The sequence below is a fragment of the Oncorhynchus masou genome, unplaced genomic scaffold (genome assembly GCF_036934945.1).
Source record: "Oncorhynchus masou masou isolate Uvic2021 unplaced genomic scaffold, UVic_Omas_1.1 unplaced_scaffold_631, whole genome shotgun sequence".
Taxonomy (NCBI): domain Eukaryota; kingdom Metazoa; phylum Chordata; class Actinopteri; order Salmoniformes; family Salmonidae; genus Oncorhynchus; species Oncorhynchus masou.
The window spans coordinates 326,872-340,842 of NW_027012739.1; the positions used below are offsets into that span (position 1 = coordinate 326,872).

Genomic DNA, 13,971 nt, shown 5'->3' on the forward strand with positions numbered 1-13,971 from the left:
CTATACAGCAGACAAGAGGTGTGTGTGTGTGTGTATGTGTGGTGTGTCTATACGGCAGACAGAGGTGTGTGTGTGTGTGTGTGTGGTGTGTCTATACGGCAGACAGAGGTGTGTGTGTGTGTGTGTGTGTGTGGTGTGTCTATACGGCAGACAGAGGTGTGTGTGTGTGTGGTGTGTCTATACGGCAGACAGAGGTGTGCGTGTTCTCCCTGAGGTGAGTATCAGTCAGATTCAGAGAGCAGTGGAGATAACTCTGTATACAATACAACACACACACACAAAATACTGTACAATAAATACACACCCATACAGTGAAAACATGATCAAATACCATCCATAGACAAGTTATACTATGTAATGCCCCCCCTCCACCACTGAATTCTGAAGGTTCAGGACTACTGATTACACTGAGGTATTTAGTCCCTATAAATACTGTTTCATTCAGAATTATCGTGACGTCTAGATACTTAAGAAGAGAATGCCATTCAACATGACCGGTCTGTCTTCACACAGGCAACAGTGTGTGTGTGTTCAACACTCAATCAAAACTACAGACAGCAATCACATAGCTGTCAATCATACTCACTCATGGGACTACAAACCCCAGGTTGCTCGAAAAGTAGGAAGTCTGCATCCAAATCTATTGCTTCAAATGTGAAAGGTCATGGCAATGCCTTGTGGGAAAGAATGAACAGTTATAACACGGTGTTGGGTGGAGTTGCCCCTAGATGCTGATCTTAAGTCAGTTTCACATTTTCCCCTTTAATGGTTAAGGTTAGGATTGGGGGAGGGGAAGCGGCTCCTAGATCTGTACTTAGGGAAACTTCACCCCTTACACACAGCCAGAACTCCCCATCAGACAGACAACACAGAGGTTTCAATATGACAGGACGTTGTCATGGATACTCAATAGATCCATGATGGGGGAAGGGGGCACGATGCATACCACTATACACAAAACTGAACCCCCAAAACACACCTTGGTCGTACTCATTACTGCATACCGTAGCAAAACGTTTTGCAACGGAAAACAAACGTTTCTCATTAGACCAAATGAGGTAGGTCCCTTCCTGTTTGCTTCCGTTCAGCTTCGAGTGCATACGACCCTTGAACTTGAGATCTGCGATTATTATAGTCTAATAGCACAATAAAAATGTTAAAGAGTATTGAAGTGAAGCATATTGACCAAGAAGAGTAAAGGAGGATAACTAATGTAGCTTTATCTTCATTTTCTGGTTGAGTTACTATGAAGTCTGGGCAGAAATAAAGGACTTGAAGTATTAAAGATGTATACGGATGGATATTGCAACAATAAAGGAGAATAAACCCATATGTGGTCATATGTTAGTATAATAGATAAATACAGTTTACAGTTCTTTCAGAAAACTAAATGATATCACCCAGTAGTGTTGGTTTCTTTCTCTTCTTGTTTCACATGAAAATATAGAAATCTTTGTTTTCATTCCCAATAAAAATCAAAAATAGAAAAAGGTCCCTTAAAAACACAGAGAGACAAACAGAAACGGAGAGAACATTCCAGAAACCCCCCCCCCCCGCCCCAAAATCCCAGGCAGTTGGAAGTTCTAAGCGTTGTTCCTTTGCGACTAAAAGGAAAGTAGTTCCGACCAAGGACAAATAGTCCCCCTAGTCGAGAGGGCCCTGGAAGATGAGTCTAACGTATCCCTGCTCGCCACTCAGTTGCTGGGCGCAGAAGGGACAGGAGGCGTGGAAGGTGTGTGTTCCGTGCGGCAGCGGGATCTGACTCCAGAACACAGCCGTCTTCTCGGAACACACGTGACCACACGGTGAGAAGGCGTGGGTGGGCGGAGCCGTGTCCAGATAGAAGCTCGCCTCGCAGCCCAACCAGAGGGGAACGTACGGCCCAGTGGCTCGACACATAGGACACTCCCTGCTCCAGCCCTGCTCCCTCTCCTCCTGGTCCCGGTCCAGCCTGTCTCTGTCCCGGTCCAGCCTGTCTCTGTCCCGGTCCAGCCTGTCTCTGTCCCGGTGGCTTCCCCAGTTGTGGTAACCGTGGACGTGGCCACACTGAAGATAGACCCATGGCTGCTTCTCATCTGGGGTGTCCTACAGTAGGTGAGATGCATCGGAAGTCATCCCATAAGGAGAACGGAACAGTCACCAGCAACACATACAGCAACAACAAAAACACCTGGATACATCAGAACACATATAGAACAGAAACCCCCTGCTGCCTTCTCTACAACTGGTCTTTCTCTACAGAAACCCCCTGCTGCCTTCTCTACAAATGGTCTTTCCTTACAGAAATCCCCTGCTGCCTTCTCTACAACTGGTCTTTCCTTACAGAAACCCCCTGCTGCCTTCTCAACAACTGGTCTTTCCCTACAGAAACCCCCTGCTGCCTTCTCTACAACTGGTCTTTCCCTACAGAAACCCCCTGCTGCCTTCTCTACAACTGGTCTTTCTCAACAGAAACCCCCCTGCTGCCTTCTCTACAACTGGTCTTTCTCAACAGAAACCCCCTGCTGCCTTCTCTACAACTGGTCTTTCCCTATAGAAACCCCCTGCTGCCTTCTCTACAACTGGTCTTTCCCTACAGAAACCCCCTGCTGCCTTCTCTACAACTGGTCTTTCCCTACAGAAAGCCCCTGCTGCCTTCTCTACAACTGGTCTTTCCCTACAGAAACCCCCTGCTGCCTTCTCTACAACTGGTCTTTCCCTACAGAAACCCCCTGCTGCCTTCTCTACTCTACAACTGGTCTTTCCCTACAGAAACCCCCTGCTGCCTTCTATACTCTACAACTGGTCTTTCCCTACAGAAAGCCCCTGCTGCCTTCTCTACAACTGGTCTTTCCCTACAGAAAGCCCCTGCTGCCTTCTCTACAACTGGTCTTTCCCTACAGAAACCCCCTGCTGCCTTCTCTACTCTACAACTGGTCTTTCCCTACAGAAACCCCCTGCTGCCTTCTCTACAACTGGTCTTTCCCTACAGAAACCCCCTGCTGCCTTCTCTACAACTGGTCTTTCCCTACAGAAACCCCTGCTGCCTTCTCTACTCTACAACTGGTCTTTCCCTACAGAAACCCCCTGCTGCCTTCTCTACAACTGGTCTTTCCCTACAGAAACCCCCTGCTGCCTTCTCTACAACTGGTCTTTCTCTACAGAAACCTCCTGCTGCCTTCTCTACAACTGGTCTTTCTCAACAGAAACCCCCTGCTGCCTTCTCTACAACTGGTCTTTCCCTATAGAAACCCCCTGCTGCCTTCTCTACTCTACAACTGATCTTTTCCTACAGAAATCCCCCTGCTGCCTTCTCTACAACTGGTCTTTCTCTACAGAAACCTCCTGCTGCCTTCTCTACAACTGGTCTTTCTCAACAGAAACCCCCTGCTGCCTTCTCTACAACTGGTCTTTCCCTACAGAAACCCCCTGCTGCCTTCTCTACTCTACAACTGGTCTTTCCCTATAGAAACCCCCTGCTGCCTTCTCTACTCTACAACTGATGTTTTCCTACAGAAATCCCCCTGCTGCCTTCTCTACTCTACAACTGGTCTTTCCCTACAGAACCCCCTGCTGCCTTCTCTACAACTGGTCTTTCCCTACAGAACCCCCTGCTGCCTTCTCTACAACTGGTCTTTCTCTACAGAAACCCCCTGCTGCCTTCTCTACAACTGGTCTTTCTCTACAGAAACCCCCTGCTGCCTTCTCTACAACTGGTCTTTCCCTACAGAAACCCCCTGCTGCCTTCTCTACTCTACAACTGGTCTTTCCCTACAGAACCCCCTGCTGCCTTCTCTACAACTGGTCTTTCTCTACAGAAACCCCCTGCTGCCTTCTCTACAACTGGTCTTTCCCTACAGAAACCCCTGCTGCCTTCTCTACAACTGGTCTTTCCCTACAGAAACCCCCTGCTGCCTTCTCTACAACTGGTCTTTCTCTACAGAAACCTCCTGCTGCCTTCTCTACAACTGGTCTTTCTCTACAGAAACCCCCTCCTGCCTTCTCTACAACTGGTCTTTCTCTACAGAAACCCCCTGCTGCCTTCTCTACAACTGGTCTTTCTCTACAGAAACCCCCTGCTGCCTTCTCTACAACTGGTCTTTCCCTACAGAAACCCCCTGCTGCCTTCTCTACAACTGGTCTTTCCCCACTAGCTCTGACTTTACTGATTGCTACTTTATTAAGGAGAAATGACTATGACTGAGATGTGGTTGTCCCACCTAGCCACTAACTGTAGTGGATATGAGTCTCTGCTAAATGACTCACTACTGTAGTGACTCTGGATAAGAGAGTCTGCTAAATGACTCCCTACTGTAGTGACTCTGGATAAAAGAGTCTGCTAAATGACTCACTACTGTAGTGACTCTGGATAAGAGAGTCTGCTAAATGACTCCCTACTGTAGTGACTCTGGATAAAAGAGTCTGCTAAATGACTCCCTACTGTAGTGACTCTGGATAAGAGAGTCTGCTAAATGACTCCCTACTGTAGTGACTCTGGATAAAAGAGTCTGCTAAATGACTCCCCATTGTAGTGACTCTGGATAAGAGAGTCTGCTAAATGACTCCCTACTGTAGTGACTCTGGATAAGAGAGTCTGCTAAATGACTCCCCATTGTAGTGACTCTGGATAAGAGAGTCTGCTAAATGACTCCCCACTGTAGTGACTCTGGATCAGAGAGTCTGCTAAATGACTCCCTACTGTAGTGACTCTGGATCAGAGAGTCTGCTAAATGACTAAATATCTGTATGTAATAACTGCTGTAAGTTGCTTTGGATAAGAGCATGGGGGAGGGGGGCATATTTTGTATTGTATTGTCATTGTATTAGGGAGGGAACTTGCCTTGCGTCTCATGGAGGGGAAGGCCAGGGTGTTGAAGCCGACGGGACACTGGGGCCGGGCTGCGTTGATTTCCTGACGTAGCGCCTCCAGGTGGTTGATGGTGGGGGTGCGGCTCAGGCCCTCGGCCGTGCGCCACAGGAGCGTGGCTCCACACAGGTCTATCAGAGAGCCATCCACCAGCTCCTGGCTCTCTGCCTCTACCTGAGGGGAGAGGGGACAATCTTCAAAACACGCAACAATATGCGTCATTTCATCATCAGAACAGAACATTCGTTAAAGTAAAATCACACATTAAACCTACTTTCAAAACGTTCAGATGATTACATTAACAAATGTAAACTGAGACTCAGCGATATGACGTTACCACGAATAGCACAGCAGATACTGAGATGAGTACGATGCCTGACTCCACTCTCTCAGTCACACACACTATCTGTGCATGACTCCATTCTCTCAGTCACACTGAGTATCTGTGCATGACTCCACTCTCTCAGTCACACTGAGTATCTGTGCATAACTTCACTCTCTCAGTCACACTGAGTATCTGTGCATGACTCCACTCTCTCAGTCACACTGAGTATCTGTGCATGACTCCACTCTCTCAGTCACACTGAGTATCTGTGCATAACTTCACTCTCTCAGTCACACACACTATCTGTGCATGTACACAGGTGCTCTTCACACTGCTACGGGACCAAAACAGCAGAGAAGTTTAGCCGCGCGCTTCAGCGCTCTTAGTTGTTGAGGAAATGGACTGGACAATATTGCTGTTTACTTTGTGCATCTCTGAGTACTTCCTATGGCTGCGGTCCCTGTACAGGGATCAAAATCAGCGGAAATTCTAGAGCGCCAACTAATAGTACTCGATACAACTCAAACTTTCATTAAAACACACCTGCAGGGTACTCAATTAAAGCTACACTCGTTGTGAATCTAGCCAGATTTTTAAAATGCTTTTTGGCGAAAGCATGAGAAGCTATTATCTGATAGCATGCAACCCCCGAAATACCCAAAGGGGACGTAAACAAAATAATTAGCGTAGCCGGCGCTACACAAAACACAGAAATAAAATATAAAACATTCATTACCTTTGACGAGCTTCTTTGTTGGCACTCCTATATGTCCCATAAACATCACAATTGGGTCTTTTTTTCGATTAAATCGGTCCATGTATACCCAAAATGTCCATTTATGAACACCGTCAGATCCAGGAAAAAACTCAGTTTCAAAACGCAACGTCATTTTTTTAAATTAAAAAAGTTCCCTATAAACTTTGACAAAACACTTCAAACTACTTTTGTAATCCAACTTTAGATATTAGTAAACGTTAATAATCGATCAAATTGATCACGGGGCGATCTGTATTCAATAGCAGCAAGTCTTGAAATCATGGTTCATATTCACCCTTTCATAACTTCCTCCGGTGTACTCGACGACAGGAAGTGCCTATTTCTCATTTGACCAAGGATTAACTTCAACCCAATTCCCAACACTGGCGACATCGTGCGGAAGCTGTAGGAACTGTAAACTGGACGCTATCTATTTTCCCTTGCCATAGACAATACAGAGACTGGCGGATGGATATTTTTTTTGTGTTTTTTTGTGTGAACAGTTTTCCTTGGGATTTTGTCTCCTACACACATTCTGTTATAGTCACAGACATCATTTAACCAGTTTTATAAACTTCAGAGTGTTTTCTATCCACACATACTAATCATATGCATACACTATATTCCTGGCATGACGAGCAGGACGTTGAAATTTTGCGCGATTTTCAACAAAAAGCTGAAAAAAATTCACACGCTCCTTAACAGGTTTTAAGGAGCAGTGTTGAAGGGGTGTAGTGTCTTGTATTGCCCTGTAGATGGCAGGCAAGCCTATCTGTTCTCCCCATCTCTGTAGGAGGTTGGAGGTTGGAGAGCTGGTACACATTACTGACAAACACACACACACACAACCAACTCACATCCTGTCTCTTACACGACACCCAACTCACATCCTGTCTCTTACACGACACCCAACTCACATCCTGTCTCTTACACGACACCCAACTCACATCCTGTCTCTTACACGACACCCAACTCACATCCTGTCTCTTACACGACACCCAACTCACATCCTGTCTCTTACACGACACCCAACTCACATCCTGTCTCTTACACGACACCCAACTCACATCCTGTCTCTTACACGACACCCAACTCACATCCTGTCTCTTACACGACACCCAACTCACATCCTGTCTCTTACACGACACCCAACTCACATCCTGTCTCTTACACGACACCCAACTCACATCCTGTCTCTTACACGACACCCAACTCACATCCTGTCTCAAACACACACTAGTACTGGCATCTCCTGCACACACGCACATTAATCATGTCACACTCTCATTATAAATGAAGGCAGACTTATCAACACATACTGTAAGGACTCCAGGCCCTGGGGAGGGTGTGAGTGTGTTCTCTGGGTCTCTCTATGGGTCTATCCTTAATTACAATCACTTCAACCCTGAACACTCAGACTGGGGAAGGACTGCAGGCCCTGGGGAGGGTGTGAGTGTGTTCTCCTATGGGTCTATCCTTAATTACAATCACTTCAACCCTGAACACTCAGACTGGGGAAGGACTGCAGGCCCTGGGGAGGGTGTGAGTGTGTTCTCCTATGGGTCTATCCTTAATTACAATCACTTCAACCCTGAACACTCAGACTGGGGAAGGACTCCAGGCCCTGGGGAGGGTGTGAGTGTGTTCTCCTATGGGTCTATCCTTAATTACAATCACTTCAACCCTGAACACTCAAACTGGGGAAGGACAAACAGGTCCACTGGCACTGGGTTCTGGTGGTGTGTGTGTGTGTGTGTGTGAGAACATGTCTGCATGCGCATATCTGTGTGGATGGTCTGTGCATGTGTGTGAAGGGCATACTGTAGGACACTATGCTGCAGTGTTGACCTCTTCTGTTTTCCCCAGTCACCTGCCTGGTGGACAGAGTCCCCTACTGACCGACCGACGGACACACACACAGAACCAGTCACATCCCATTTAACATACACACATGCTGTCATATATCCTGTAAATACTACTATCTAAATGTACAACTACAGGCTGGGTATACTGCCATAGGCTACAGTCTCAAATCAACTACAGGGTGGGTATACTGCCATAGGCTACAGTCTCAAATCAACTACAGGCTGAGTATACTGCCATAGGCTACAGTCTCAAATCAACTACAGGCTGGGTATACTGCCATAGGCTACAGTCTCAAATCAACTACAGGCTGGGTATACTGCCATAGGCTACAGTCTCAAATCAACTACAGGCTGGGTATACTGCCATAGGTTACAGTCTCAAATCAACTACAGGCTGGGTATACTGCCATAGGCTACAGTCTCAAATCAACTACAGGCTGGGTATACTGCCATAGGTTACAGTCTCAAATCAACTACAGGCTGGGTATACTGCCATAGGTTACAGTCTCAAATCAACTACAGGCTGGGTATACTGCCATAGGTTACAGTCTCAAATCAACTACAGGCTGGGTATACTGCCATAGGTTACAGTCTCAAATCAACTACAGGCTGGGTATACTGCCATAGGTTACAGTCTCAAATCAACTACAGGCTGGGTATACTGCCATAGGTTACAGTCTCAAATCAACTACAGGCTGGGTATACTGCCATAGGCTACAGTCTCAAATCAACTACAGGGTGGGTATACTGCCATAGGTTACAGTCTCAAATCAACTACAGGCTGGGTATACTGCCATAGGTTACAGTCTCAAATCAACTACAGGCTGGGTATACTGCCATAGGCTACAGTCTCAAATCAACTACAGGCTGGGTATACTGCCATAGGCTACAGTCTCAAATCAACTACAGGGTGGGTATACTGCCATAGGTTACAGTCTCAAATCAACTACAGGCTGAGTATACTGCCATAGGCTACAGTCTCAAATCAACTACAGGCTGGGTATACTGCCATAGGTTACAGCCTCAAATCAACTACAGGCTGGGTATACTGCCATAGGTTATAGTCTCAAATCAACTACAGGCTGGGTATACTGCCATAGGTTATAGTCTCAAATCAACTACAGGCAGGGTATACTGCCATAGACTACAGCCTCAAATCAACTACAGGCTGGGTATACTGCCATAGACTACAGCCTCAAATCAACTACAGGCTGAGTATACTGCCATAGACTACTGCCTCAAATCAACTACAGGCTGAGTATACTGCCATAGACGACAGCCTCAAATCAACTACAGGCTGGGTATACTGCCATAGGCTACAGCCTCAAATCAACTACAGGCTGAGTATACTGCCATAGACTACAGCCTCAAATCAACTACAGGCTGGGTATACTGCCATAGGCTACAGCCTCAAATCAACTACAGGCTGAGTATACTGCCATAGACTACAGCCTCAAATCAACTACAGGCTGGGTATACTGCCATAGACTACAGCCTCAAATCAACTACAGGCTGGGTATACTGCCATAGGCTACAGCCTCATATCACTGACATTCACACTAAACCTACGACATGTCAAGGAGAAGACAAAGGCCTAAACATTTTCCTGTCCTAAGTTTGCCTTTTTCCTTTTGACCAGTAAAAGGTGTCTTGCTAAGGCTGACCAGGCTTCTTCATTTGGAGCTGAAACGTTGCAGAGTAAAAATAGGGCAATCTGTGATACTGTACGTACATTTTTGGACATATTTTTGTTTTATATAGTACCCATTGAGTATTGAAGAATATAACTTATAAAGTGCCTAATTAGCTTCGTTCAACTGTCGTACCTCATCAGAATTCCAAATATAAGCTTGTTATCCTTCGCTGTTTGTAAACAACGTAAATGTAAACAAACACAGTATAGCCTCAAAACATGGTTAAAACTATACGTTGGACATCATGGATGGTCAGTCCTCGTATCCATAACTGTGAACATGAGTGCTTCCATTTCTCCAGCCCCTCCCTCGGCTGTTTACCAAATCAGTAACGGGTGACACTTGGGTTTTGTTTAAGCTGCAGATTGCCCCTTTAAATTCAGGATAAATGATGAAGTGGTATTGTTCTTCTTCCCCCATGACATTACTGCACCCTGCAGCTGTGTGGAGGTCTATTTATTAATGTGACTGCATTACTGCACCCTGCAGCTGTGTGGAGGTCTATTTATTAATGTGACTGCATTACTGCACCCTGCAGCTGTGTGGAGGTCTATTTATTAATGTGACTGCATTACTGCACCCTGCAGCTGTGTGGAGGTCTATTTATTAATGTGACTGCATTACTGCACCCTGCAGCTGTGTGGAGGTCTATGTATTAATGTGACTGCATTACTGCACCCTGCAGCTGTGTGGAGGTCTATTTATTAATGTGACTGCATTACTGCACCCTGCAGCTGTGTGGAGGTCTATTTATTAATGTGACTGCATTACTGCACCCTGCAGCTGTGTGGAGGTCTATTTATTAATGTGACTGCATTACTGCACCCTGCAGCTGTGTGGAGGTCTATTTATTAATGTGACTGCATTACTGCACCCTGCAGCTGTGTGGAGGTCTATGTATTAATGTGACTGCATTACTGCACCCTGCAGCTGTGTGGAGGTCTATTTATTAATGTGACTGCATTACTGCACCCTGCAGCTGTGTGGAGGTCTATTTATTAATGTGACTGCATTACTGCACCCTGCAGCTGTGTGGAGGTCTATGTATTAATGTGACTGCATTACTGCACCCTGCAGCTGTGTGGAGGTCTATGTATTAATGTGACTGCATTACTGCACCCTGCAGCTGTGTGGAGGTCTATGTATTAATGTGACTGCATTACTGCACCCTGCAGCTGTGTGGAGGTCTATTTATTAATGTGACTGCATTACATTATACAGGAGGGAACATATAAGGTGAGGGAGTACACTACTTTACACAGGAGGGTACAGAGAAGGTGAGGGAGTACACTACTTTATACAGGAGGGCACAGAGAAGGTGAGGGAGTACACTACTTTATACAGGAGGGTACAGGGAAGGTGAGGGAGTACACTACTTTATACAGGAGGGTACAGAGAAGGTGAGGGAGTACACTACTTTATACAGGAGGGTACAGGGAAGGTGAGGGAGTACAGTACTTTATACAGGAGGGTACAGAGAAGGTGAGGGAGTACACTACTTTACACAGGAGGGTACAGAGAAGGTGAGGGAGTACACTACTTTATACAGGAGGGCACAGAGAAGGTGAGGGAGTACACTACTTTACACAGGAGGGCACAGAGAAGGTGAGGGAGTACACTACTTTACACAGGAGGGTACAGAGAAGGTGAGGGAGTACACTACTTTACACAGGAGGGTACAGAGAAGGTGAGGGAGTACACTACTTTATACAGGAGGGCACAGAGAAGGTGAGGGAGTACACTACTTTACACAAGAGGTCATTTTCCTGTGGCATTCTGTAGATCCGCGGTTCCCAACCGGTGTGCCGAGGCCTTGAGGAAGTCTGCGCTGGGAAACTTTATTTTTTTAAACACTCACTTATTAACGTGACCAGTGGACTTCTGACTTGGGCGCACTAGTGGCGGTCAGGTAAAACATTAAACGTCACTTAGTTAGGGGGCGGCAGGGTAGCCTAGTGGTTAGAGCGTAGGGACGGCAGGGTAGCCTAGTGGTTAGAGTGTAGGGACGGCAGGGTAGCCTAGTGGTTAGAGTGTAGGGACGGCAGGTAGCCTAGTGGTTAGAGTGTAGGGACGGCAGGGTGGCCTAGTGGTTAGAGTGTAGGGACGGCACGGAAGCCTAGTGGTTAGTGTAGGGACGGCAGGGTAGCCTAGTGGTTAGGCGTAGGGACGGCAGGGTAGCCTAGTGGTTAGAGTGTAGGGACGGCAGGGTAGCCTAGTGGTTAGAGCGTAGGGACGGCAGGGTAGCCTAGTGGTTAGACGTAGGGACGCCAGGGTAGCCTAGTGGTTAGAGCGTAGGGACGCCAGGGTAGCCTAGTGGTTAGACGTAGGGACGGCAGGGTAGCCTAGTGGTTAGACGTAGGGACGGCAGGGTAGCCTAGTGGTTAGAGCGTAGGGACGGCAGGGTAGCCTAGTGGTTAGAGCGTAGGGACGCCAGGGTAGCCTAGTGGTTAGAGCGTAGGGACGGCAGGGTAGCCTAGTGGTTAGAGCGTAGGGACGCCAGGGTAGCCTAGTGGTTAGAGCGTAGGGACGGCAGGGTAGCCTAGTGGTTAGAGCGTAGGGACGGCACGGTAGCCTAGTGGTTAGTGTAGGGACAGCAGGGTGGCCTAGTGGTTAGACGTAGGGACGGCAGGGTAGCCTAGTGGTTAGAGCGTAGGGACGGCAGGGTAGCCTAGTGGTTAGAGCGTAGGGACGCCAGGGTAGCCTAGTGGTTAGAGCGTAGGGACGCCAGGGTAGCCTAGTGGTTAGACGTAGGGACGGCAGGGTAGCCTAGTGGTTAGACGTAGGGACGGCAGGGTAGCCTAGTGGTTAGAGCGTAGGGACGGCAGGGTAGCCTAGTGGTTAGAGCGTAGGGACGCCAGGGTAGCCTAGTGGTTAGAGCGTAGGGACGGCAGGGTAGCCTAGTGGTTAGAGCGTAGGGACGCCAGGGTAGCCTAGTGGTTAGACGTAGGGACGGCAGGGTAGCCTAGTGGTTAGACGTAGGGACGGCAGGGTAGCCTAGTGGTTAGAGCGTAGGGACGGCAGGGTAGCCTAGTGGTTAGAGCGTAGGGACGCCAGGGTAGCCTAGTGGTTAGAGCGTAGGGACGGCAGGGTAGCCTAGTGGTTAGAGCGTAGGGACGGCAGGGTAGCTAAGTGGTTAGACGTAGGGACGGCAGGGTAGCCTAGTGGTTAGACGTAGGGACGGCAGGGTAGCCTAGTGGTTAGAGCGTAGGGACGGCAGGGTAGCCTAGTGGTTAGAGCGTAGGGACGCCAGGGTAGCCTAGTGGTTAGAGCGTAGGGACGGCAGGGTAGCCTAGTGGTTAGAGCGTAGGGACGGCAGGGTAGCCTAGTGGTTAGAGCGTAGGGACGGCAGGGTGGCCTCGTGGTTAGAGCGTAGGGACGGCAGGGTGGCCTAGTGGTTAGACGTAGGGACGGCAGGGTAGCCTAGTGGTTAGAGCGTAGGGACGGCAGGGTAGCCTAGTGGTTAGAGCGTAGAGACGGCATGGTGGCCTAGTGGTTAGAGCGTAGGGACGGCAGGGTAGCCTAGTGGTTAGAGCGTAGGGACGGCAGGGTGGCCTAGTGGTTAGAGTGTAGGGACGGCAGGATGGCCTAGTGGTTAGAGTGTAGGGACGGCAGGGTGGCCTAGTGGTTAGAGTGTAGGGAGGCAGGGTAGCCTAGTGGTTAGAGCGTAGGGACGGCAGGGTGGCCTAGTGGTTAGAGCATTGGAATAGAAACCGCAAGGTTGCAAGTTCAAACCCCCGCGCTGACAAGGTTCAAATTTGTCGTTCTGCCCCTGAACAGGCCCCACTGTTCCTAGGCCGTCATTGAAAATAGGAATTTGTTCATCAGGAGCAAAAGTCATTTGTATAATTTTACTTTGTCTGTGAAAACTGTTAGCACAGACGAGTCTGATTAGATTTAGCCAGAGTCATTTATTTCTTAATGTATGGCTCTGGGCTTAGCTATACCAGAACCTCTGGTACTGTATGGCTCTGGGCTTAGCTATACCAGAACCTCTGGTACTGTATGGCTCTGGGCTTAGCTATACCAGAACCTCTGGTACTGTATGGGTCTGGGCTTAGCTATACCAGAACCTCTGGTACTGTATGGCTCTGGGCTTAGCTATACCAGAACCTCTGGTACTGTATGGCTCTAGGCTTAGCTATACCAGAGCCCCTGGTACTGTATGGCTCTGGGCTTAGCTATACCAGAACCTCTGGTACTGTATGGCTCTGGGCTTAGCTATACCAGAGCCCCTGGTACTGTATGGCTCTGGGCTTAGCTATACCAGAGCCCCTGGTACTGTATGGCTCTGGGCTTACCTATACCAGAACCTCTGGTACTGTATGGCTCTGGGCTTAGCTATACCAGAACCTCTGGTATTGTATGGCTCTGGGCTTAGCTATACCAGAACCTCTGGTACTGTATGGCTCTGGGCTTAGCTATACCAGAACCTCTGGTACTGTATGGGTCTGGGCTTAGCTATACCAGAACCTCTGGTACTGTAT

The 13,971-nt window shown here is 48.0% G+C and overlaps 1 protein-coding gene across 1 annotated transcript in view; it reads right to left on the bottom strand.

Annotated features, from left to right (window-relative positions):
• Nucleotides 1-971: 971 nt before the first annotated feature.
• The window catches only part of LOC135536550 (E3 ubiquitin-protein ligase pellino homolog 1-like), a 41,031-nt gene continuing 28,031 nt past the window's right edge, over nucleotides 972-13,971 (bottom strand). The window contains exons 7-8 of the mRNA XM_064962850.1: nucleotides 4,820-5,020; nucleotides 972-2,085 (exon numbers count right to left, since the gene is read on the bottom strand). Coding sequence (XP_064818922.1) covers nucleotides 1,645-2,085; nucleotides 4,820-5,020 — 642 coding nt within the window. The 3' untranslated portion in view covers nucleotides 972-1,644. The remainder of the gene's footprint in view (nucleotides 2,086-4,819; nucleotides 5,021-13,971) is intronic.